At 40.0% G+C, this 22488-nt stretch overlaps 1 protein-coding gene across 2 annotated transcripts in view; it reads right to left on the reverse strand.

Moving 5' to 3' along the window:
• ME1 (malic enzyme 1) overlaps positions 1-19524 on the reverse strand; it is a 209083-nt gene extending 189559 nt beyond the window's left edge. The window contains exon 1 of one of the 2 annotated variants that reach the window (XM_043889744.1): positions 18524-19524. In XM_043889744.1, coding sequence (XP_043745679.1) covers positions 18524-18601 — 78 coding nt within the window. In that variant the 5' untranslated portion in view covers positions 18602-19524. Of the gene's footprint in view, positions 1-18108; positions 18130-18523 lie in introns of those variants that run through there. The other variant, XM_043889745.1, reaches the window with a different exon arrangement.
• Between the last annotated feature and the right edge of the window lie 2964 nt (positions 19525-22488).

Consider the following 22488-nt stretch of genomic DNA (forward strand, 5'->3'; position numbering starts at 1 on the left):
GGGTGGAGCAGTGCCTCAATCAATTTTAGATAAACAGATGGAGAAATAAATAAATGGATCTGAAACAACTTGTCAGTTTCATGTAGTTTAGTTCCATGTAGTTCTATTTGGAACAACCAATGCACCCCATTCAAACTAAAAAAAAAAAATTTAATATATACAGTAATACAGAGAGCTGGTGGTTTGAAATCTCAAGTAACAACTGGACTTTCCACACATACATTAGATTATTCAATTAAATTAATCCACTTGTGACAGTTTTTTAAATTGACTTTGACCAGGCATTCAAGATCAACTTAGCTGGACAAAACAACATTTCCATCTACCAGAGCTTGTGGGGATTTTCTTTAAGTACTTTCATCTAAACAAGGGCTTCTCAACCTCAGCACTAGCGACATTTTGGACTAGATAAGTCTTTGTTGTAGGCAGCTGTCTAGTACATTCTGGGTATACTACAGGTTCCATTGATTCATATACTTTAAACTTACATGCATAATTCACCAGCAAATATGAATTCATGGCAACATAAATCTATTTGCATTGAGACCCAAGTCTGATTCACAAGTGGGCTTCCCAGGTGGCGCAGTGGTAAAGAATCTGTCTGCCGATTCAGGAGATGCAGGTTCGATCCCTGGGTGGGGAAGATCTCCTAGAGGAGGAAACTGCAACCCAATTCAGTATTCTTGCCTGGGAAATCTCATGAACAGAGGAGCCTGGTGGGGTACAGTCCACGGGGTCGCAAAGAGTTGGACACACCTGAGCACACACACACTAATTCACAAGTAGAAATTATTTAACACTGTGGTTTTGAGTAGGTACTTAAAGTGTTTGGGGTTAAATGGAGACTCTCTTCAATTTCTGCATCTACTAAACAGGAGTAATCAAACATATGGAATACACAGGCTGTGTGTATGTTATGTGTGTCTCACTCTGTTGTTGAGAGGATAAAGTGAGACCAGATATTTCTGCATCCTATGTAAATTATAAAGTATTATAAAAATGCTTGTGTTACTCACTTTTAAAACAAAATCATGAATACACAAGAGCTAAGTAAATACTGACTTTTATTCTTCATGGTCTTGGTACTGTCAGAAAGCTCCTGAATTTAAGAATCAGTTTTTTAGACACCCTGTCTGTACTTTTTGTGAAGATCCAATTTAGTTCCCTACCAAAGGCTGTGAGCCTAAGGTCCATATACCTGATAATCACAGACTCCCAAGAAATGAGGAGGTGTAATTCATGAGTCCTTAAGCACAGGCATCTTTCTTCACTAATTCTATGAAACTAAGTATTTCCTTCCATTATAAAAGAAGGAAGGAAACAAAGGAAATATTAGTAGCTCCTGTGACTCTGTCATAAATAGAAATAACAAATATTTTCATATCACATTAAGTCTGTGGCATGTATCTTAAATATCATTTATCATTACTTTGAAATTACAGTAGTTTTAGGACCAAAATATGGTTGTTTTATAACATGAACAGACATGTAGTCTAGTCATGTTGACGACCTTCAACAATCTTTTTAAAACATAATTTTTTTTTTCAAATTTATTTGGCTGCCTCAGGTATTAGTTGCAGCATTCAGGCTCTTATTTGGCAGCACATGGACCCTCTAGTTGCAGTGTACAGGCTCAGTAATTGCAGCGGGTCAGTTTGTTGTTCCTCAGCATGTGGGATCCTAGTTTCCTGACCAGGAATCAAATCCTCGTCCCCTGTATTGCAAGGCAGATTCTTAACCACTGGACCACGAGGAAAGTCCCTAAACTTTACTTTAAATTGTCCATATTTAAATATATTGTCTTGCTATTTAAGTCTTTAGTAAAGAGGAATATATCTTACAATATCCCACATTTATTTTTCCATGTTCTGATAGCTACATTTTATTATAATTGGTTTCTTATGTAACAATATTTATTATTTAAAAAATTATTTATTTAAACCATTGATTGACGAAGTCACACAGACTTCACCAAAATTCCAAAGGGCACTTTGGCAAAACATATGTTAAGAACTGTTGCAAAGAATTATGCCTCAGTTCCCTAAGGGATATATATATACTTCACATGATATTCCCAGAAACACCACAAGATGGCTTTCTTACTTTAGATCCACAGTGGAGATTTTCAGAAATGTTTTGTCTCCTCTTAGAGTTACTTTACGGGGGACTGCAAAGCCCACCATATTGATCCAGGTTCTCTAAAGAAACTGAGCCAGTAGGCTATATGTGTATACATCACACATATGAAGCAATTTACCGTAAGGAATTGGCTCATGCAATTATGCAAGCAGACAAGTCCCCTGGTCTGAAGTTGGTAGGCTGGAGGCTCGGAGGGCCAACAAAATAGGCTGAGTCCAAGTCCAAAGGCTGGAGAAACCAGAGCGCTGATAGCAAAGTTCTAGGGCAAAGGCCACTGGGTCTAAGACCCAGGAAGAGCCAAGGATTCAGCTCAAGTCCAAAGGTAGAGGAAAAAACCCTGATGTCCCAGCCTGTAAAGTAGTCGCTCAGTCAAGTCCGACTCTTTGCAACCCCATGGACTGCAGCCTACCAGGCTCCTCTGTCCATGGGATTTCCCAGGCAAGAGTACTGGAGTGGGTTGCCATTTCCTTTCCAGGGACTCTTCCTGACCCAGAGTCAAACCTGGGTCTCCAGCATTGCAGACAGACGCTTTACCATCTGAGCCACCAGGGAAGCCCAGCCTAAGTCTAAGAAGAGGGGTTCCCTCCTAGTTAGGGAGGGAAGTCTTGTTCACGCAGTCTACCAGTTCAAATGTTAATCTCATCCAGAGACACCTTCCCAGACACACCCAGAATAATATTTGACTAAGCCTAGTCATCCAGTGGCCCAGTCAAGTTGACACACAATTAATCACCATACTCACCAACTATTTTTCAACGAATTTATGTTGAGTAGATGCTTACAGTGATTGCAGGCACTAAACCAATGGAACAGTGACTGTTCATATTAATACACTAACATATGTAATGCAGTGCAAAGCTTCATGAGGTTTAGAAAGAAAAGGGAAAGAAAAGGGAAACCTTAAGATCCACCTTCACTGAGAAGGTTAAAAAGGAAGAGCCCGCTGAGCAGTGAGGTTCAAATGAAATCTAAAGGGCAGGTGGAAGAGCAGGGGGTGACCAGGCGCAACTCTGGGGGAGGCACAAACCCTGAGGCAGAAAAGCGTGGCTTCTTGGAGAAAGCCGAGGGAAGGAAACAGCAGCTGTGAAAAGAATGATAAAAGAGGCAAGTCCTCATCGACCAGGTAAGAAGAAGGTTTTAAACCTTAAACCTAGGTTGCCTTTTTTTCATCCTGATGAGTTATGCCCTTTCATGAAAATGCTTAAGGCAGTCAGGAGCACTCGCCCCACAGCATCTGTGACTCCCACTCTGAGGAATCCCCGCATTCACGCAAGCTCAGCGAAGAGAGAAAACAAGGCTTCAGAACCGGTTTCAGGGCACCAGACAGCTGGCAGAGGGATCATCAGCCTGGGACCATGACCCTCAGTCTGGTTTTTCATGTCTCCATCTGACTCACACACATATTCCCAACGACACCCCTTCTCTTTATAACACCATCTCGTCTTCATCACGCCAAGGGATTCATGCCCCACATCAATGTATTTTAATATATTAAGTTAATTTCATACAACATTTACAGTCACACTGTGTACAATATTTCTAATATATAATGGGAACCCTGGTCAATGGACACAGCAGTTGCCTCCAGAAAGGGAAACCAACTAGCTTGGAGCACAGAAACGGGAGGGAAACAAACTTGTCACATTTTTGTATTTTTATTTTTCTATGAATCTGCAAGGATCTTGAAGCATATTAAGAACCATTTATCTCATTTTCAAAGAATATGATGGTCATATCTCTTATTTACATTGGTTCAATCTCTATCCTTTCATTTCTGGCATAGACGGCTAGCTGCCTACTGTAACATCTGTTCTTCCCTTCCTCCCCCACAAGAAAATCCTAATATTATGTAGGGTGGTCATGCATCAGATAAAAGACCACCCTGGAGAGCGATGTGGTCATGTGACAAAGTCCTGAACAATGATATGGAAGCAGAAGTGTTGTGTGGGTTGTAGGAGGGCTCCTCTGAGAGAGCTGACTCCACCAAAGTGAACCTTCTTGTGTTCCTGTCCTGCAGCCAGCTTGCAAAGAGTATATGATGTCTATTAACCACAGTCATTAGGACCATGAAGTGCTCCTGAAGTCAGCAGAGCTGCAACATACCTGATGACTCTGTGGACCCACCAAAGATTCCCAGACCAAGTCTAATTTCCTTCATGTATGAAAAAGAAATAAGCTAGATCTTAATTGATTCACTGCTGTTTTGCTGGGTTTTGCTTGTTATATGTGTGTGTGGTGTTAGTCACTAAGTTATGTTGGACTCTTTTATAGTGACCCAGTAACTATAGCCCACCAGGCTCCTCTGTCCATGGGATTCTTCAGACAAGAATACTGGAGTAGGTTACCATTCCCTTCTCCAGGGGATCTTCCTGACCTAGGGATGGAACCCGGGTATCCTGCATTGCAGGCAGATAGTTTACATCTGAGACACCAGGGAAGCCTCTGTTATATGTAGCAAAGTCTAATTCTAAAGGATACATGGGTCATCCTTACACCCATTAAAGGAAAGAGATTCTCTGCCACATACCTAATAGTATGAACATCCTCCAAAGTGGTATGTGATTTGTGGAGAGCTTAAGGCCACATATGAAAGGTAGAACAGAGCTATCAGAATGACTTCAAGAATTATCTTTCATTTATCTCTTTAATAAACTATTTTTTATAGAATACTTAGCTATATTCCAGGTCCTTTGAGCAACTATGTTGAAAGCTGAAGCTATAATAAAACCAGCATAACACACTTCCACCAAGGAACTTTGAATCTTGTAATTTCTGCAGTATTTTTGCCATCGCAACATGAATAACAGAAGTGAAGTACTATAGAGATGTTGAAAAGACCAACCATCTTTCGAAATCCTTAGAATACAGAAAATTTTCCATACACCTCTACACAGAAATGATTGATTTTCCACAGGATAATCTTTACTACTAATATTTATCTGCTTGTAACAAATAAGTTTTCAAGAAAATGGGCAAAAATGTGAATACACGTTTGAGAGCTCATGTCTTGATTTTTTTTCCCCCTGAAACTTAAACATCAAGTTAGACTTAGTTTCACACATTCACATCTTTAAAAAAACAATCTGATGGTTCTGGTCCTGTGAGAGATGGTGTAAGCATACCTTTCCTTGTCTCTCCCACTGAATTCAACTATAGACCTTGTACAGAATTCACTGAGCAACCATCTGAAGATCCTGAAAAATAAATGGTAGCAAAAGACCTGGGGAAAAGACCAGAATCCAAGGTATCACCAAATCATCACTGAGGTTCCCTAGAGTTCTGCCCTTCAGTATGACCTGGCTTTTTTTTTTTTTAATGCCCCTCTAATCAACTGGCCTTCTCTCAAAAAGCAGCAGAAAAGTTGGATGTACAACTGAGTACAGACAAAAAGAGTAATCAGAGAAGATCTCTCTTTCTAGTCAAAAAATCAGAAATAGGTACTCTTTTAAAGATCACAGAGCAGGTAAATTCACTATTATTTTCCACTCTCTCCAGTCCCAGCCCTCAAGCAATTCTGTAGTGGATATCAGAAGGATGGTCACCGCAGATAACTAAATCTCTGAGGGATGAAAATCCTTCTTATCCACCAAAGGAGTGATGGTCCCAAGATCATGGGTCAAATGTCTGGTTTGCATTTTTTCTCTCTTGGCCCCGTGTGCAAACGCATCTGGAGGAAGTACACAGCAGCGGGGAAACTAAAGGCCCAGTTTTCTGGTAAGTGGGCTGGAAAGTGTGGACCCCAAGAAGAGAAGAAATATCAGAAAGATCACAGGGGAAAGAGAACTCAAAAAAGCAATCTCATGAAGTTGTTTATGAACTCTGGGACTCACCTCTGGGCTATTCATGTACAGACCTGATTCTAAACAGCATAACAAAGGATTGAAACCCACAGAGTAAACCACTGCGTAGATCCCACACCGGCCACTGGGTGGTACACATGATGAACAGATCCAAAAGACACCACAAAGTAGGCTTTGAAAACATAAAACCACAATCCACAGAAGGTGGGTCCAATTTTCAAACTGCTGGCACTAGTGGTAAAGAACCTGCCTGCCAATGCAGGAGATGTGAGAGACATGAGTTTGATCCCTGGGTCAGGAAGATTCCCTGGACGAGGGCCTGGCAACCCACTCCAACATTCTTGCCTGGAGAATTTCATGGACAGAGGAGCCTGGCAGGCTGCAGTCCACGTGTTCCCAAAGAATCAGACACGACCAAGCGTCTAACTCTTTCACTTTCAACCAGGTTGAGTGACTCTAAAAAACTAAAAAGAATATTATTCATCTGAGGATTTAACCAAAACCTAGAATCTTCTAATACTCAAATACCCAAAATAGATGGAAAAATTACTCAGCATACAAAGAAACAAAAAATATTAACTCTCAAAGGAAAAAATAATCAACAAACACCAATCCCACGATGACACATATAATGGAGTTACTAGATGAAGACTTAGAATCAGTTACTGTACTACGCTGCAATCTATAAGGGCAAAATTTTGAAAGAAAAGTAGAGATAGAGAGTCTTGACCAAGAAATAAAAGCTGTAAAGAACCAAACGGAAATTTTAGAACTGAAAAACACAATAACTGAAATAAAATATTAACAGATGGGCTCAAGAACAGAACAGAGATGTAAGAGCAGTCAGTTAAAAGATAGATAATTTTAGAAATTAACCATCTGAAAAGAAAAAGAAGACTAAAAAACAGTTAAGAGCCTCAAGGACCTGTGGAACAATACCAAAAGGCCTAACATTTATTTCAACAGAATTCAAGAGAGGAAAATGAAAAAAAAATCTGGAGAAATAGTGGCTAAAAAATTAACCAATTTTGGTACAAGAAGTAAACTGACAAATTCAATAAGCTCAGCAAATGCCAAGGGATACAGGAAGCAAAATTCAAAAAAATTTTAAGATGCTGAAACTAAAAACAAAGAAAACATCTTTAAAGGACTCAGAGAAAAACAACATATTACATACACAGAACATTTCAAATGACTGCAGATTTCTCATCAGATGGAAGAGATGCCAAAACAAAGAGAAATGGCATTTTTAAAGGGTATAAGGAAAACAACTGTCAACCGAGAATTCTGTAACTGGTGAAAATATCTTTCAGATATGAAAATGAAATAAAGGCATCTCAGAGGAAGGAAAAAAAAGGACAACTGGTCTCCAGCAAAATACTCTAAAAGAAATGCTACAGGCAATTCTTTAGCTGGAAAGGAAATGATACCTAAGAAAAATCTGAAACATCAGAATGAAAGAAGAGTAAGAGAAATGGTAAGTATCTGGGTAACTATAATAGACTGTCCTTTCCCTCTTAAATTTTTTAAAATGAGTATGACAGTTAAAAAATTATAAACATTACATTAAATTATTACATCAAAAATACTTTCTAAACAATAGCTAAAAAACAAAGAATTCTATCTTTTAAAAAATGGGCCAAAGATCTGAATAGACAATTTTCTACAGAAGACATATAGATGGCCAACAGGTACATTAAAAAGTCCTCAATATCACCAATCATCAGGGAAATGCAAATCCAAACCACAATGAGATGTCATCTCACACCTGTTAAGATCACTATTAGCAAAAAGACAAGAAATAACATGTGTTGACAAGGATGTGGAAAAAAGAGAACCCTCATGTACAGTTGGTACAAGTGAAACTGGGGCAGCCACTATGGAAAACAGTATGGAAGTTCTTCCCCAAATTAAAAATACAGCTACCATATGCAGAAATTCCATGTCTTGGTATTTATCTGTAGGACACAAAACACTAACTCAAAAGGATATATGCACCCCATGTTCACTGAGACATTATTTACAATAGTCAAGATAGGGATACAAACTAAGTGTCCATCAGTGGATAAATTAAGTGTCCATCAATGGATGAATGGATAAAGAAAGTGAGGTGTAAATATATACGAGACATTATTCGATCATAAAAAAAGAAATCTTGCCATTTGCAATAAGCTGGATGGACCCTGACAGCGTCATGCTAAAGTGAAGTCAGACGGAGAACGATAAATACTGTTTGATATCACTTATATGTGGAATTTTTTAAAAAATGACAAAAATGAGCTCACAGATATAGAAAATAGATTGGTGGTTGCCAGAGGTGGGGAGTAAGAAATGGGCAAAATGGGTGATGGTGATGAAAGGGTACAAACTTCCAGTTATAAAATAAGTAAGTCCAGGGGATGAAATGTACAGCAAGGTGACTACAGTTAATAAAATCCTATTGTAAGTTAGGTGGCTAAGACAGTACACTTGAAAAGGTCTTATCACAAGAAAAAAAATTTTTGCAACCTTGTACAATGATGGATGTTAACTAGACTTACTGTGGTCATCATTTCACAATATATACAATATTGAATCACTACATTGTTTATCTGAAACTAGTATAACATTGTGTCAATTATTGTTGTTCAGTTGCTCAGTCCTGTCTGACTCTTTGTGACCCCCTGGACGGCAGCACAGGCTTCCCTGTCCTCCACCATCTCCCCGAGCTTGCTCAAACTCATGTCCGTTGTGTCAATGATGCAGTCCAACCATCCCATCCTCTGTTGCTTCCTTCTCCTACCTTCAATCTTTTCGAGCACCAGGGTCTTTTCCAATGAGTTCCCTCTTTGCATCAGGTGGCCGAAGTACTGGAGCTTCAGCTTTAGCATCAGTCCTTCCAATGAATATTCAGGACTGATCTTCAGGATTGACTGCTTTGCTCTCCTTGCAGTCCAAAGGACTCTCAAGAGTCTTCTCTTAGCACCACAGTTTGAAAGCATCAATTCTTCGATGCTCTGCCTTCTCTAGGTCCAACTCTCATATCTATAGATGACTACTGGAAAAACCAGAACTTTGACTATGTGGACCTTTTTTTAGCAAAGTGATGTCTCTTCTTTTTAATATGCTGTCTAGGTTTGTCATAGCTTTCTTCCAAGGAGCAGGCATCTTTTAATTTCATGGCTGTAACCACTGTCCACAGTGACTTTGGAGCTCAAGAAAATAAAGTCTGCTACTGTTTCCATGTTTCCCCATCTATTTTCCATGAAGTGATGGGACTGGATATCATGATCTTAGTTTTTTTGAATGCTGAGTTTTAAGCCAGCATGTCAATTATATCTCAATTTGTAATACATAATAGTCTCATTATATAATACATGCATGAAGATGTAAGTGGATGTAATACATATAACAACTGTAACATAAAGAGGAAAGCAGTGAAACCTATATGATGGTAAGATTTCTACATTCTAATTGAAGTGGTAAAATGTTCATTTTAAGTAGATTATTAAAAGGTATATATATCATAATTTCCAGAGCAACTAATGAAGTCTACACAAAGAGATATTGTCAAAAACAGAGAGATTAAAAGGGAATAATAAAAACATTCAAATAATACACAAGAAGGCAGGAAAGAAGAACAGAAGAATGAAAAGCAAGGAGGATAGACACCTAATAATAAAATGCTGGACAGAAATTCAAGCATATTAATCACTGTTATCGTTCAGTCGCTAAGTTGTGTTCGACTCCACAGACTGTAGCCTGCCAGGTTTCTCCATCCATGGGATTTCCAAGGACAGAATACTGGAATGGGTTGCCGTTTCCTTCTCCAGGGGATCTTCCTGTCCCAGAATTCTGACCCGTGTAACCCACAACTCTCGCACTGCGGACAGATCGTTGACCACTGAACCACCTAGGAGGCCCACATTAATAATCACATTAAATGTAAATGGTCTACACAGAGAAATTAAAAGACCAGATGTTGTCAAAATTTGGCTACAAGCAAAACTGACTGATTAAATCATTACTGCTGTGAAAATCCTAGGGAATGTAAGCCTTAACGTCTGACTCTACAAGTACCATTTCCAGCTCTTCCTTTTGACTTCTGTCAACGGGTCTCTCAAATCAGTAATATCTCTGATATCTCTACGTTATTTACTAAACTTTATCATTTTCCCAATTCTTCAACTGAATTTCCCCATGACTTGGAAAAACATAAATTTCCTGAGAAATTTGAGGAAAAAATTGCTGTATGAAGACAACTTTTTCCCCTATGACGTGTACTGCACTGAGACAGATTTGTTGAAGTCTTCTAGTGTTAGCATTTTTTATATTTCTCTTTGCATGTCCTATAGTGTCTTTTTTCATGAAGGTAGCTGCTCTATTACTTGGTGTATAGACATTCACTATATTTATAACTTCACTCAGGATCATACCTTTCAACACTATAAAGTATATTTTGTCTCACTTAATGCTTTTTGGCATGAACGTTACATTTTCTGATGTCAGGACAACCCTGTTTCTTGCTGTTTTCATTTTCTCATATCTTCATTTCTAGTCTTTCTGTAACATTTCTTTTTCAATATGCAGCACAGTCTGCTTGTCTTTGTGAAACAACCCCAAAATAATTTTATTGGTAGGTGAGTTAATCTTCATTCATATTTATTGATAATGACCAATTTGCTCTTAATTCTGTCATTATGTTATACTTAACATACATAAAAATTAAATATAAGCAAGATTTTGAAAAAGCAAAAAATTTAAAGGCCCATAAAAACACTCACTAAGTTTCAGGTTTTTTTGGCTCTTGGTACAAGATCTTACTGTTTTGCTGACTAACCAGACCTGCCACTATTAGTAACAATAACAACAATCTCATAGTTTACAGATTATTGGTTAAAGAGATACCTCAATTTGGATAGGTAGATGGAAAAACAAAAGGAGGCTAGTGCAGTACTGCCAAGTTAAACCTGAACCTCAGATGCAACACTAAGACAGATGATAAACTCACTCTATAATAATCTCCCCAGCTACAGGAAAGCACTACTTAAACAAAAGGGCAGAATTTTTTAAACTTGGATTTTAAAATGGATTAAATAGATTGTGATTCATTAGTGCATCACAACTAATATTTTTTAAAAACTGAAATGGGATACTACTAGAGTAGCAAGGCAAAGTACACAGCAAGGCAAAGTAGTGTGTTATGAAATTTTGTTTCAATTACCTAAACATATTAGTTTGCTAAAGGTGCCATAACAAAGTACCACAAAGGGTGGCTAAAACAACAGAAAATCATTTTCTCACAATTCTAGAGGCTCAAAGTCCAAGACCAGGATTTCAGCTGGTAGGGCTGCTTACATTCCAAGGCTTCTCTCCCTGACTTGTAGATGCCTATCTTCTCCCACAGAGTCCCAGTCTCCTCCTTTAAGGACACTAGTCGTTATTGGATTAGGGGCCATCCTAAAGACCTGATTTTTACCTTAATTACCTCTTCAAAGACTTTATCTCCAAATATGCTTAAATCCAGAGAAATGGGAGGTTAAAGCCTCAACATGTCATTTTGGGAAGGACACAATTCAGCCCATGACAATATACTTATACATATATTACGCATGTACATAGATAGTTACAATCAAAGTTTGAAAACATTTTAGAGGGCTCTGAATAGATACTTTAAATGTATTTTAATATATTACAAGCTTTATGGGCCCAACTCTAATGTTATAATGGAGCCTTAGGCCTCCTTCAGTTTCCGGGTCTTAATGAGACAGTCTAGAATTTAACTACTACAGGGCTACTCATAATGTAATCATGATAAAACTCACAGAATCATATTCCTATGAACATGTAAGTACTTTTGCTAATTTCGTTACTTAAGCATTACCTGAATATTAAAAATATAATAGTTGTTAGGTCTAGAGTTTATTTACATTGAACCTCTGATAATTATATCTCCATGTTTTTAGAGAACATTATCAATTACTATTTTGACTTCCCAAACTACCTGGTTAAACTACAGAAGCTTAAAGGCACAGTGTCTCCCCTGTCTTTAATTTCAAATGCCTCAAACCTCTGAAACCAGTTTAGTTGATGGCTAACTTAGATATATCTTCAGGGCCTGAGGGAAAATATTGATGTTTTAAATTGTCTAAATTCATTTACAGCAACAATAATCCTTTGTTTTAAAATGTACTATACTACATACACTAAGTTAGATGGGTAAAAATTAATATATAAGCCATAAAATATTTTAAATAGCACTTTAAGTATATAAAAACCACACTGTATATTTAGGCCCCATGTCTAAAACAATTTCTTAATAATTTAGGGTACCAACAGTCCCAAATTAGTCCTGCTGTATTGCAACATGTCTGCTGATCAATTTTATGTCAACATGTTTGTTGAGTTGGCTTAGTAACATAAAATAAATAATGATGTAATAAATAGACCAAATCAGGCCACCTGGAGTCTGTAACACTATTTGATCATGTCAGTTTTGAAAACCATTGGAAAATAGTCCAAATACTTGTCTTGTCCGAGTCCTGATTACTTCCAAAGTCAAATATATTAAGGGCTGGTTTCACTGGACTCTTTAAATCTTTTATCTTTGCATTTCACTGCACTCACCCCAAAAAGTTTAACTCCCCAGGGCATACCTCTACCTTTCTTTCACACACTTCCAAGCCCTTACACACTTGGAGCAGAGTCCTGAGAAGCAAAAAGCTTTCCTTGTTCTTTTTCTCCGCACAAACATTCTTTTTAACCTCCACCTGGCATTCTGTGAAAATCTATGAAAGATTCAAAGGTCATATGATGTCAGTCGAGTGCATTTACATGAATCTGAGACTAAAACATAAATCTGTTTCACCCAGAGCTAAATATAGGGTTTTTTTTAACTATAAAACTCATAAATTTAATAGGTCACACAATCATGTTCGATTTGCTAAATCAAAAATTCAAGAGAGAAGACAGTGATAAGTACACTAAAAAAATAAGTACTTCATAATCTTTCTAGCTATGAGTTCTAACTCTACATATAAAAATATATTAATAATCAGTTGTAATAAAAACCTGTTTTATAATATGTAATTCAAGGAAGACTAATATATACTCTTTAATATCTAAGCAAAGAGGTAAAACAGAAATCATATTACAATGGAAATGTAAGTACATTTAGAGCAAGAATCTTATTCATTGAATATCCCCTGTACCCAGAATATTACTGAGCATATAGTGGATTCTGAATAAATATGTTAAAATGTAAAAGAAATAAATGATATCATCACTCTATAAGAAAATAAATGAAGCCAGTTAAGAAAATCTCACTCAAATGAAAAGAATTGGTGGCTTCACTTCTTCTAGACACAAAGTTTTAGACGCTTCATTCTATTATTTCATATTTTCCACACTTGTCCAAAAGTTTGGACATCAGAACACAAAATGAAAAACCTCAAAGCTATTTCTCTCTTCAACATTTTCTGTACTCCACATCAGTCAGTCATGTCCAGCTCTTTGCAACCCCATGGACTGTAGTCTGCCAGGCTCCTCTCTCCATGGGATTCTCCAGGCAAAAATTCTGGAGTGGGTTGCCACTCGCTTCTCCAGAGCATCTTCCTGAACTAGGGATAGAACCCAGATCCCCTGCACTGCAGGCAGATTCTTTACTGTCTCAACCACCAGGGAAGCCCATACTCCACATCACCAGTTCTCAAATCGAATTCATCTTTCTATTCATTAGAACACAGCATTTTTTTGTTCTGTGCTATCCTGTGTTATCAAGGCAACAGATAGATATGGAGGCATATGGCTGTACATCTTCATTATGATGGCCTTCACATCAGTGAGATTTCACATTCAATAATATATCAGTTTCTCAAACTGTTGAGGCAACTCCAGAGAACTGTGTGCTCAGCTGTTATCATGTCTGACTCTTTGGGACCCTATGGAGTGTAGTCTGCCAGGCTTCTCTGTCCATGGGATTTTCCAGGTAAGAATTTCTTCCTCCAGTGGATCGGCCTGACACAGGGATCAAACTCAACGTCTCGCGCATCTCTTGCATTAGCAGATGGATTGTTCACTACTGAGCCTCCTGGGAAGCCTATACTAGGTGAAAAATTTCTGAATGATTCATTCTGGTACAGTTTACATTGAGAAAAAGAGGAGGTTTAAGGTAACTTTCCTTCATAGTCATCAGCCTCGTTTCTCTTTTTTCCCTACAATACATTCAACTAGGTCTTGGCATATCAAGACAAACATCTGCAAAAGCACATGCCCAGAAGCTCATTTCTCACATGTAAAAGTTAACAGGCTCACCAAAACTGACATAGATAAATCACTATCACTATCTTAGACTGGATCTAATTGCCAAAAATGTTGAGGAGCAGTATCTTTGAGAGATTTACTTATAGGTCACATTTATCATTTCATCTTAAAGATACAGAAGCCATGTAAACACAATTATAACAGACCTATCAACTAGTGTTTTCTACCACTGCATGAAGAAATACAGCAAAATGGTAAGTTGGGAAATAAAATAAGTGTGATTAGTTTTCTATGTAGATTTTAACTCTGAAGAGTGATTTATGAAACATTATTTTAATATTTATTATTGAAAATTCCTGAGAAAAAAATTGAAATACAACTGATCTAAGTCAGAGGATATCCTTGAAAATTATAAACATTAAATGTTAAATCAGAGGACATGTAACTCAGACAAAGGTAAGCACCTCAAAAGCAATTTGGGCTATGAACAGAAAGATACTGAATCTCCTATGTGTGAGGCAGAAATTCTTCTCCACGTCCTACAAGGCAATCCTACCTGCAGTGATGCATATGTGAATATACAGTGAGAACCAGACAGGAATTACTACCAATGAAGAAAGATTCTACTTCTCTAAGGTTTTTTTAACTTATTTCTTTATTTATTTATTGGCCGTGTTGCACAGTTTATGAGTTCTTAGTTCCCTGACCAGCAATTGAACCTGAGTTCGCAGCAGTGAAAGGGTAGAATCCTAACCACTGGACTGCCAGGGAATTCCCTTAAATTCTTTATTTTTTAATTCTGATCACATCTATTGTTAAACTCAATTTGCACCAAGATTAAGCACCTCTCAAAGGTTATCCAGCAAATAAATAAAATGTCATGGCATGCCCAGGCTTACACCAAACTCCATCATTTCTGACTATATACCATTACACAATACAATATAATGGTATATGAAGTCAACTGAGCTTCAGCTTTCAATGTGAGTTTACTTTCAAAAAATTACCCTAAAATTAGGTAATTACCTAAAATTACCCTAAAAAGGGTAAATTCTTAGAATAATGCTCAATCTACCACTTTAAGACCTACCTGCTTTAAAAGTTGAGTTCTGTTTGAAAGACAAAAAAAAGTTCTTAAACATGGTTCATTTATTCATTAAATATATAATGTATTCTGTACTAAGGATTACAATCCCTGCCCTATGACAATCAAACTCAAATAAAAAATACACTGCAGTAAATACTAAATGATGTGCTACAATAGACGATATAAAAAACAAAGGTATTAAGAATGATAATAAGACTAAGATAATTAGGAGTCTTCCCTGAAGAGATCATAACTAAATCAACTAAACATTTTAATTTTAATTGTAGGAATTACACACAGACAAAAGGTATTAAGTAAGAGATTCAGCAAATATATTTTAAGTGGAAAGCTAAACTGGGGAACTAATGAGATAAATTTGGAAAAGATAGTAAACCTAATTGACAGATTGATTTTACGCTCAACATAACAGGAAATAGATTAGAGGGGGCGTCCCAGGTGGCACAGTGGTGAAAAAAATTCTGCCTGCCAACAGAGATAGAAGAGATTCGGGTTCAACCCCTGGGTTGGGAAGATCCCCTAGAGAAGGAAATGGCAACCCACTCCAGTAATCTTGCCTGGAAAATTCCATGGACAGAGGAGCCTGGAGGGCTACAGTCCAAGGTACGCAGAGTCAGACACTGAGAACACACATAATAGGAAATAATACCATACTACAAATACTAGGATAACAGAAGCAGAACATGAAGATGCTAACTGATGAAGATATTTCTTCCACATCTACATGTAGGACAGACTATAATACTGAAAATAAAACCAGAAAAACTGTCTCAGTTACCCAAAGGTAAGGTGATAAAGGTCTGTGTGAGAAGCTGAAGAAGGCTTAGTGTAGCCAGGTGACAGGCTAGGTAGGGTGTTACAGGAGGGACATCTACTAGTGTCTCTTTGTAGCCAAAGATACCACAAAAACCAACAAAAATTCCTGGGCTAGAGAGAAACTTAAAGGCCCAGAGGTCTTCAGAGTAGGGTCCTTCAAGAAGATCCCACAGCTATAATCTCAATGGTTCATATGAAGATACTCTTATTTCCACGAGGAGCACACAGTCTTAGGATTGTACAAAAGTAAAACTTATTCCATTAACCACGCCAAAGTCGGCCACCTGAATTTTAAGTCCAAATTGATACTATGAAATAAAATTCAACTACAAGTTCAAAAAAGGTGTTCCTAACACACTGTGGTGTTGGAGAAGACTCTTGAGAGTCCCTTGGACTGCAAGGAGATCCAACCAGTCTATCCTAAAGGAGATCAGTCCCGGGTGTTCATTGGAAGGACTGGTGCTGAAGCTGAAACTCCAATACTTTGGCCACCTCATGCGAAGAGCTGACTCGTTGGGAAAGGCCCTGATGCTGGGAGGGATTGGGGGCAGGAGGAGAAGAGGACAACAGAGGATGAGATGACTGAATGGCATCACCGACTCGATGGACATGAGTTTGAGTAAACTCCAGGAGTTGGTGATGGACAGGGAGGCCTGGCCTGCTGCTATTCATGGGGTTGCAAAGAGTCAGACACAACTGAGCGACCGAACTGAACACATTTATGCCACCCACACCTTAATGCCTTTGGTGGAAGATCTCTGTGATACTATTATTCTTAAGTAGAAATTAATCCTTACTCATAAAGAGCACTGAAAATATATCAAGATCATAAATTCTTGATGTAAACAGTAATGGCGTAATGACTCTTGCTCTGAGATTGCCTATTCCATCAACCCACTTGAAACAGACACCCTCCTCAGCGACTTGAGGAAATTCAAACAGCAAACAGGTTATACCACTCATGTGATTCTTGTTAAAAGGCTACCCAGTACTTGGTCATGAATTATAGCAGGCAGGTACACTTGTAATAAAGTGTTTTGTCACATCAAATTTTCCCTTTTTTTCTACCTAAAATAGGCCCCAACCTGAAGAATAGAAAGGAAGAAAAAAAAAATCAAGCTAGCAATTAAAATCACTGAGGAAAAAATAAGTGGGAAATATTTAAAACTTCATAATGCTTTATGACCAGAAATACTAAATGATCATAGGTAAATAAAACTGTCATCATAAACATCAAAAAGAACTCACAGGAACTATAATTTATTAAATCAAAGAAATCACACGTCTTCATATGCCATTAATAACGATGAACGAATTACCAGGCAACATAGTCGGGGAGAGGGGTGCTGAATCCAGTTTTTGATGGAAAAAAGTGTCTAGTAAAGAGAATCCCAAAATGAACCAACAGGCCTCCGCGCTGACTGATGGCATTTTCCACGCACCAAATTCAAAGGAAACGTCAAAAAGCACACCCTTACACAAAAGGAACCATCCGCAGACAAAGCTGACTGTAAAAAGAGGGTGACTGCTAAAAGCCAATAAGCAAATTTATACATGCCGAGGTGCTTTTTCATTTGAGAGAGATCTTGGGCGTTTAATTACCTGTGAAGAAAAAGTAAACAGATCTGAAAAGGGGTCTCTTGCACTGAATCGCCCTTTTAATGAAAAGGAGGCGAGGTCTTAGAAAATTCATTTCTAGAAGGCCCGATTCAAAAAAATCTGGCTCTCCCCAGAGCCCCAAGTCTGGGACAGGATGGTGCACCAGGCCACGCAGCGCCCGAGGCTGAAGCCATCCCCAAGCACGCTCAGCCTCTGAACCGCGTCCCTCCAGAAACCCAGAGGCCTTGACCTGCAGGTTGCTCACGTGACCCGCCACTCAGAGCACGTCTGCGCCCAGGCTGGACCAGTCGGGCCACCTCGCTCCCACAGCAGCCTCCGGGGATCGGCACCTCAGAGCGAACCTCGTTACGTGGGTTGGCACCCCGAGGCCCCCAGCGGGCAACCCACCTGCTACGCTCACAGACAACAACCGTTCACGCCCTTCGCTGCCACTCCTTTCTCTGCCCCGGCTCAGGCTTTTGGAGAAGCCGAGAAGTATTTAAAACAAGTTGTACATCTCCTGCGTTCCCCAAACGAGATGCCGAGGCGCCGAGCCAAACCCCCGGCCTCCCACCACGTTCCGGGGTACCCGCACCAGCGCCCCCGGCGGCGCCTCCGTTAGGCCAGCGCCGAGGCTCGGGGTGGACTGGGGGGCGCCCCGGAGTTCCCCCGCCGCCCGCCGGTCGGCCTGCCCCGGGGGACGTCCCGGGGGCCGCGGGCGGAGGGGCGAGGCGGCGTCCGCGGAGCCGCCGGGGGAGGGTCGGGGTGCTGCAGCCCGTGAGCCGGCCGGAGACGGGGACCGCGGAGGGGCGGGCGGGCTCACCTTGTTGAGGTGGGGGTTCCGGGTGACGGCGTAGCCGCGCTGGGGGGTGTGGCGGCGGCGAGGGGTCCCGGGCTCCATGGCGGGGGGCGAGCGTGTGCGGCCGGTGGGAGCGGGCCGGGAGGCGGATGCTGCCGGGACGCCGGCGCGGAGTGCGGCGGCGGCGGCGGCGGCGGCGCGGAGAAAGGGCCGGGGGGCGGGCGTGGGTGGCGAGAGGGGGTGGACGCGGCGGGAGGAGCCGGCGAGGAGCCGGTGTCCCCAGCCGGGCCGCCTGCGAGAACCGCTGAGTCATGGCAGGCGATCAGGCGAGCGGCGAGCGAGGAGGAGGAGGAGGAAAGCGAGGCCCGGCTGGCGCCGCTCCCTTCCACACGCCCCGGGTCCCCCCGCTCGCCATCGGTTTACAGTCGCAACCGTCCCGGCCCATCCCTGCGTGCGGGACGTGCTTCCCGTGGAGCACCTAAAGGGCGGGGGGCGAGGTCAGGCTCCCCCGGCCGGCCCGGGGGTACCATCACCCCTGGCCGAGGTGCCCCCCGCAGCCGCAGCCGCGGGGAGGTTGAGAAAGGATGGGAAACCCAGAGCCTCGGGCGGAGGACACAGGCTGCCCCGGCACAGAGGGAGACCCGGGGGGAGGGCGGGGGAGCTCTTTGCAAAAGACCTCAACTGACCGATGACAATTAGATTTCATCTCTAATTCATCTAATTCATCTCAGCGTCTCCCATCAGACGCTTCCAAACGCTCTATTCACAATTCTGGATGCCTGCCAGGGCCGGAGGAAGCTTCCAACCTTGACCCAGAAAGCCTCGGCCCCGGGTATAAACTGGGAAAAAGGCCAGAGAGGAGAGTGCCATCCCTGGGAATTTTATTTTAGTGCTTTCATTAAAAGACAAGGTGCAAATGTGAGATCCCAATGAACAGTCACGTTTTTCTTGTATACGTTGTTCCTAAAAGTTCTGGAGACCAGGATGTTTAAGAACCTGCCTCTGATGATAATAAAGCCCTCAATCTTTAAGGGCTTCAGTTTCTTCTTTGGTAAACCGAGAAAGTCAAAGATCTCCCAGCGCTGAAATTCTGTTATTGATATTTATACTTTAAGTTTCAAGGAATGTTGAAGTAGTCGTATCACAGGCAAAAGGGGTGTTCACACACTAAACGCTTCCTGTGCCCCAGTTTCCTTTTCAGTTAATAGGATGGCTAGTTTCTGCCCTGTTCCTACCCAATGGTTTTATAAAGAAGTGTGTTTGGGATTCAGTATTTGATTTTATATCCCACTTGAGTATTCGTGCCTGGAGAATCCCATGGACAGAGGAGTCTGCCAGGCTAGGGTCCATAGGGTTGAAAAGAGTCACACGCAGCTGAAGGGACTTAGCACAACATGGCAACACACTTGATTTTATATATCCATAAACTAGACATTCAACCAAAGAGTTTTATTTCTAATTATGTTACTTTTCCTTATCAGAAAGATTTGTTACGGTAGTGTTTTTTGCCACACGTATATCCAGCAGTTTCTTAGTCCTGGTCTTTAAATTATCTAGAATCAGTTGCTTTTTAATAGGGAATATTTGTGTCACAGAATTCTTTCCATTCCTTGCATTTTGGTAACGCTTTTCACTGTGAGTTCTATAATATATAAATAATTCACCCAGCAACATCTGAGAAGAAGGTATACTTTACAAAACTCACCCTCTTGAATTAACTCAGGCACATTGCAATTAAAAGTATTTCATGGAAGATAAAAACAGTTCAATGACAGGCCTGGAAACAAAACACTTTGCTGAAAAAGAGACAAAAATGTGAGTACAACAGAACCTTATTTCAACACAGCTCTTAGACATAAATTTACACACATTATCTGTCTAGTCCTAGTTCTGTGATATATTTACAGATAGAAAAGCTGATGTAAATATAGAGTAGTCCCAAAGAGTGTGGGCTTGTCCCCCAAGCCATTATTACAGAGAGATTACACGATCCTGCCACATCTCTCTTCCATTACGTTTATTTCTGTCTTGAAAAGAGCTCCAACCCTCTAGGGATGAGGCCTAGCTGGGGAAGCCATTTTGTATATCTGTGTGCAGTACCAAAACTACTGGAAAGAACCTATTTTTCCACCTAAATGTCAACTAGGAAGGACACCAACTTTTTCAATCCTTTTTAAAGATTGTAAGGTTAGGTTTTATTGCAAAAAACATGTAAAAAAAAACCCAAACAACGGAAAAAAAACTTGTTAGAATTTTCCTTGTGAGAAACTACAGTCACTGTACACACAATTGATCAAAGAATGGGTGTGATTCACAAACAAGGGACTAGAGTCTGTAGTTTCTGATGCTCAGTGAGAATACTATATCAAAATCAGATTTTTTTGATGCCCAAGTTTGATGCACAATGAACTGTAATCATATTTAAGTATGATTATAGCATTCCTACCTAATGTTGTTGAGGTTTCACATAGAGAAAATTCAGGAAATATCTAAAAGTACATGTAACATTTCAAATATAACTTTCATGAGAATAAAAGATAATCTAATAGAAAAAAGATGTAGCTCTCTGATGGCTTGTGGTATTAAGTAAATGATTTTGTATTTCTTTTTTTTTTTTTATTAGTTGGAGGCTAATTACTTCACAACATTTCAGTGGGTTTTGTCATACATTGACATGAATCAGCCATGGAGTTACATGTATTCCCCATCCCGATCACCCCTCCCACCTCCCTCTCTACCCGATTCCTCTGGGTCTTCCCAGTGCACCAGGCCCGAGCACTTGTCTCATGCATCCCACCTGGGCTGGTGATCTGTTTCACCATAGATAATATACATGCTGTTCTTTCAAAACATCCCACCCTCGCCTTCTCCCACAGAGTTCAAAAGTCTGTTCTGTACATCTGTGTCTCTTTTTCTGTTTTGCATATAGGGTTATCATTACCACCTTTCTAAATTCCATATATATGTGTTAGTATGCTGTAATGTTCTTTATCTTTCTGGCTTACTTCACTCTGTATAATGGGCTCCAGTTTCATCCATCTCGTTAGAACTGATTCAAATGAATTCTTTTTAATGGCTGAGTAACATTCCATGGTGTGTATGTACCACAGCTTCCTTATCCATTCATCTGCTGATGGGCATCTAGGTTGCTTCCATGTCCTAGCTATAATAAACAGTGCTGCGATGAACATTGGGGTGCACATGTCTCTTTCAGATCTGGTTTCCTCAGTGTGTATGCCCAGAAGTGGTATTGCTGGGTCATATGGCAGTTCTATTTCCAGTTTTTTAAGAAATCTCCACACTGTTTTCCATAGTGGCTGTACTAGTTTGCATTCCCACCAACAGTGTAAGAGGGTTCCCTTTCTCCACACCCTCTCCAGCATTTATTGCTTGTAGACTTTTGGATAGCAGCCATCCTGACTGGCGTGTAATGGTACCTCATTGTGGTTTTGATTTGCATTTCTCTGATAATGAGTGATGTTGAGCATCTTTTCATGTGTTTGTTAGCCATCTTTATGTCTTCTTTGGAGAAATGTCTGTTTAGTTCTTTGGCCCATTTTTTGATTGGGTCATTTATTTTTCTGGAATTGAGCTTCAGGAGTTGCTTGTATGTTTTTGAGATTAATCCTTTGTCTGTTGCTTCATTTGCTATTATTTTCTCCCAATCTGAGGGCTGTCTTTTCACCTTACTTATAGTTTCCTTTGTTGTACAAAAGCTTTTAAGTTTAATCAGGTCACACAAAAATACATTACTGCTATGTAAAATAAGTTCCCTTTTTTTTTTTAGTTGAATATCTTAACATGCCTGACTCTTGGTTTGTTTCTCTATGAAGCAAAAAACTTTGACCTTTTAGGGTTCTAATTTTGAGAATTCCAGTGTTCAATATAATAAGAGAAGGTCTACCAGAGTGGCTGACCCTAAAAGTTCAAAATCAAAAGTAGGCACCTGGGGGACTTCTCTCGTGGTTCAGGGGCTTAGACTCCTAATA

The sequence above is a fragment of the Cervus elaphus genome, chromosome 28, assembly GCF_910594005.1.
Source record: "Cervus elaphus chromosome 28, mCerEla1.1, whole genome shotgun sequence".
NCBI lineage: Eukaryota > Metazoa > Chordata > Mammalia > Artiodactyla > Cervidae > Cervus > Cervus elaphus.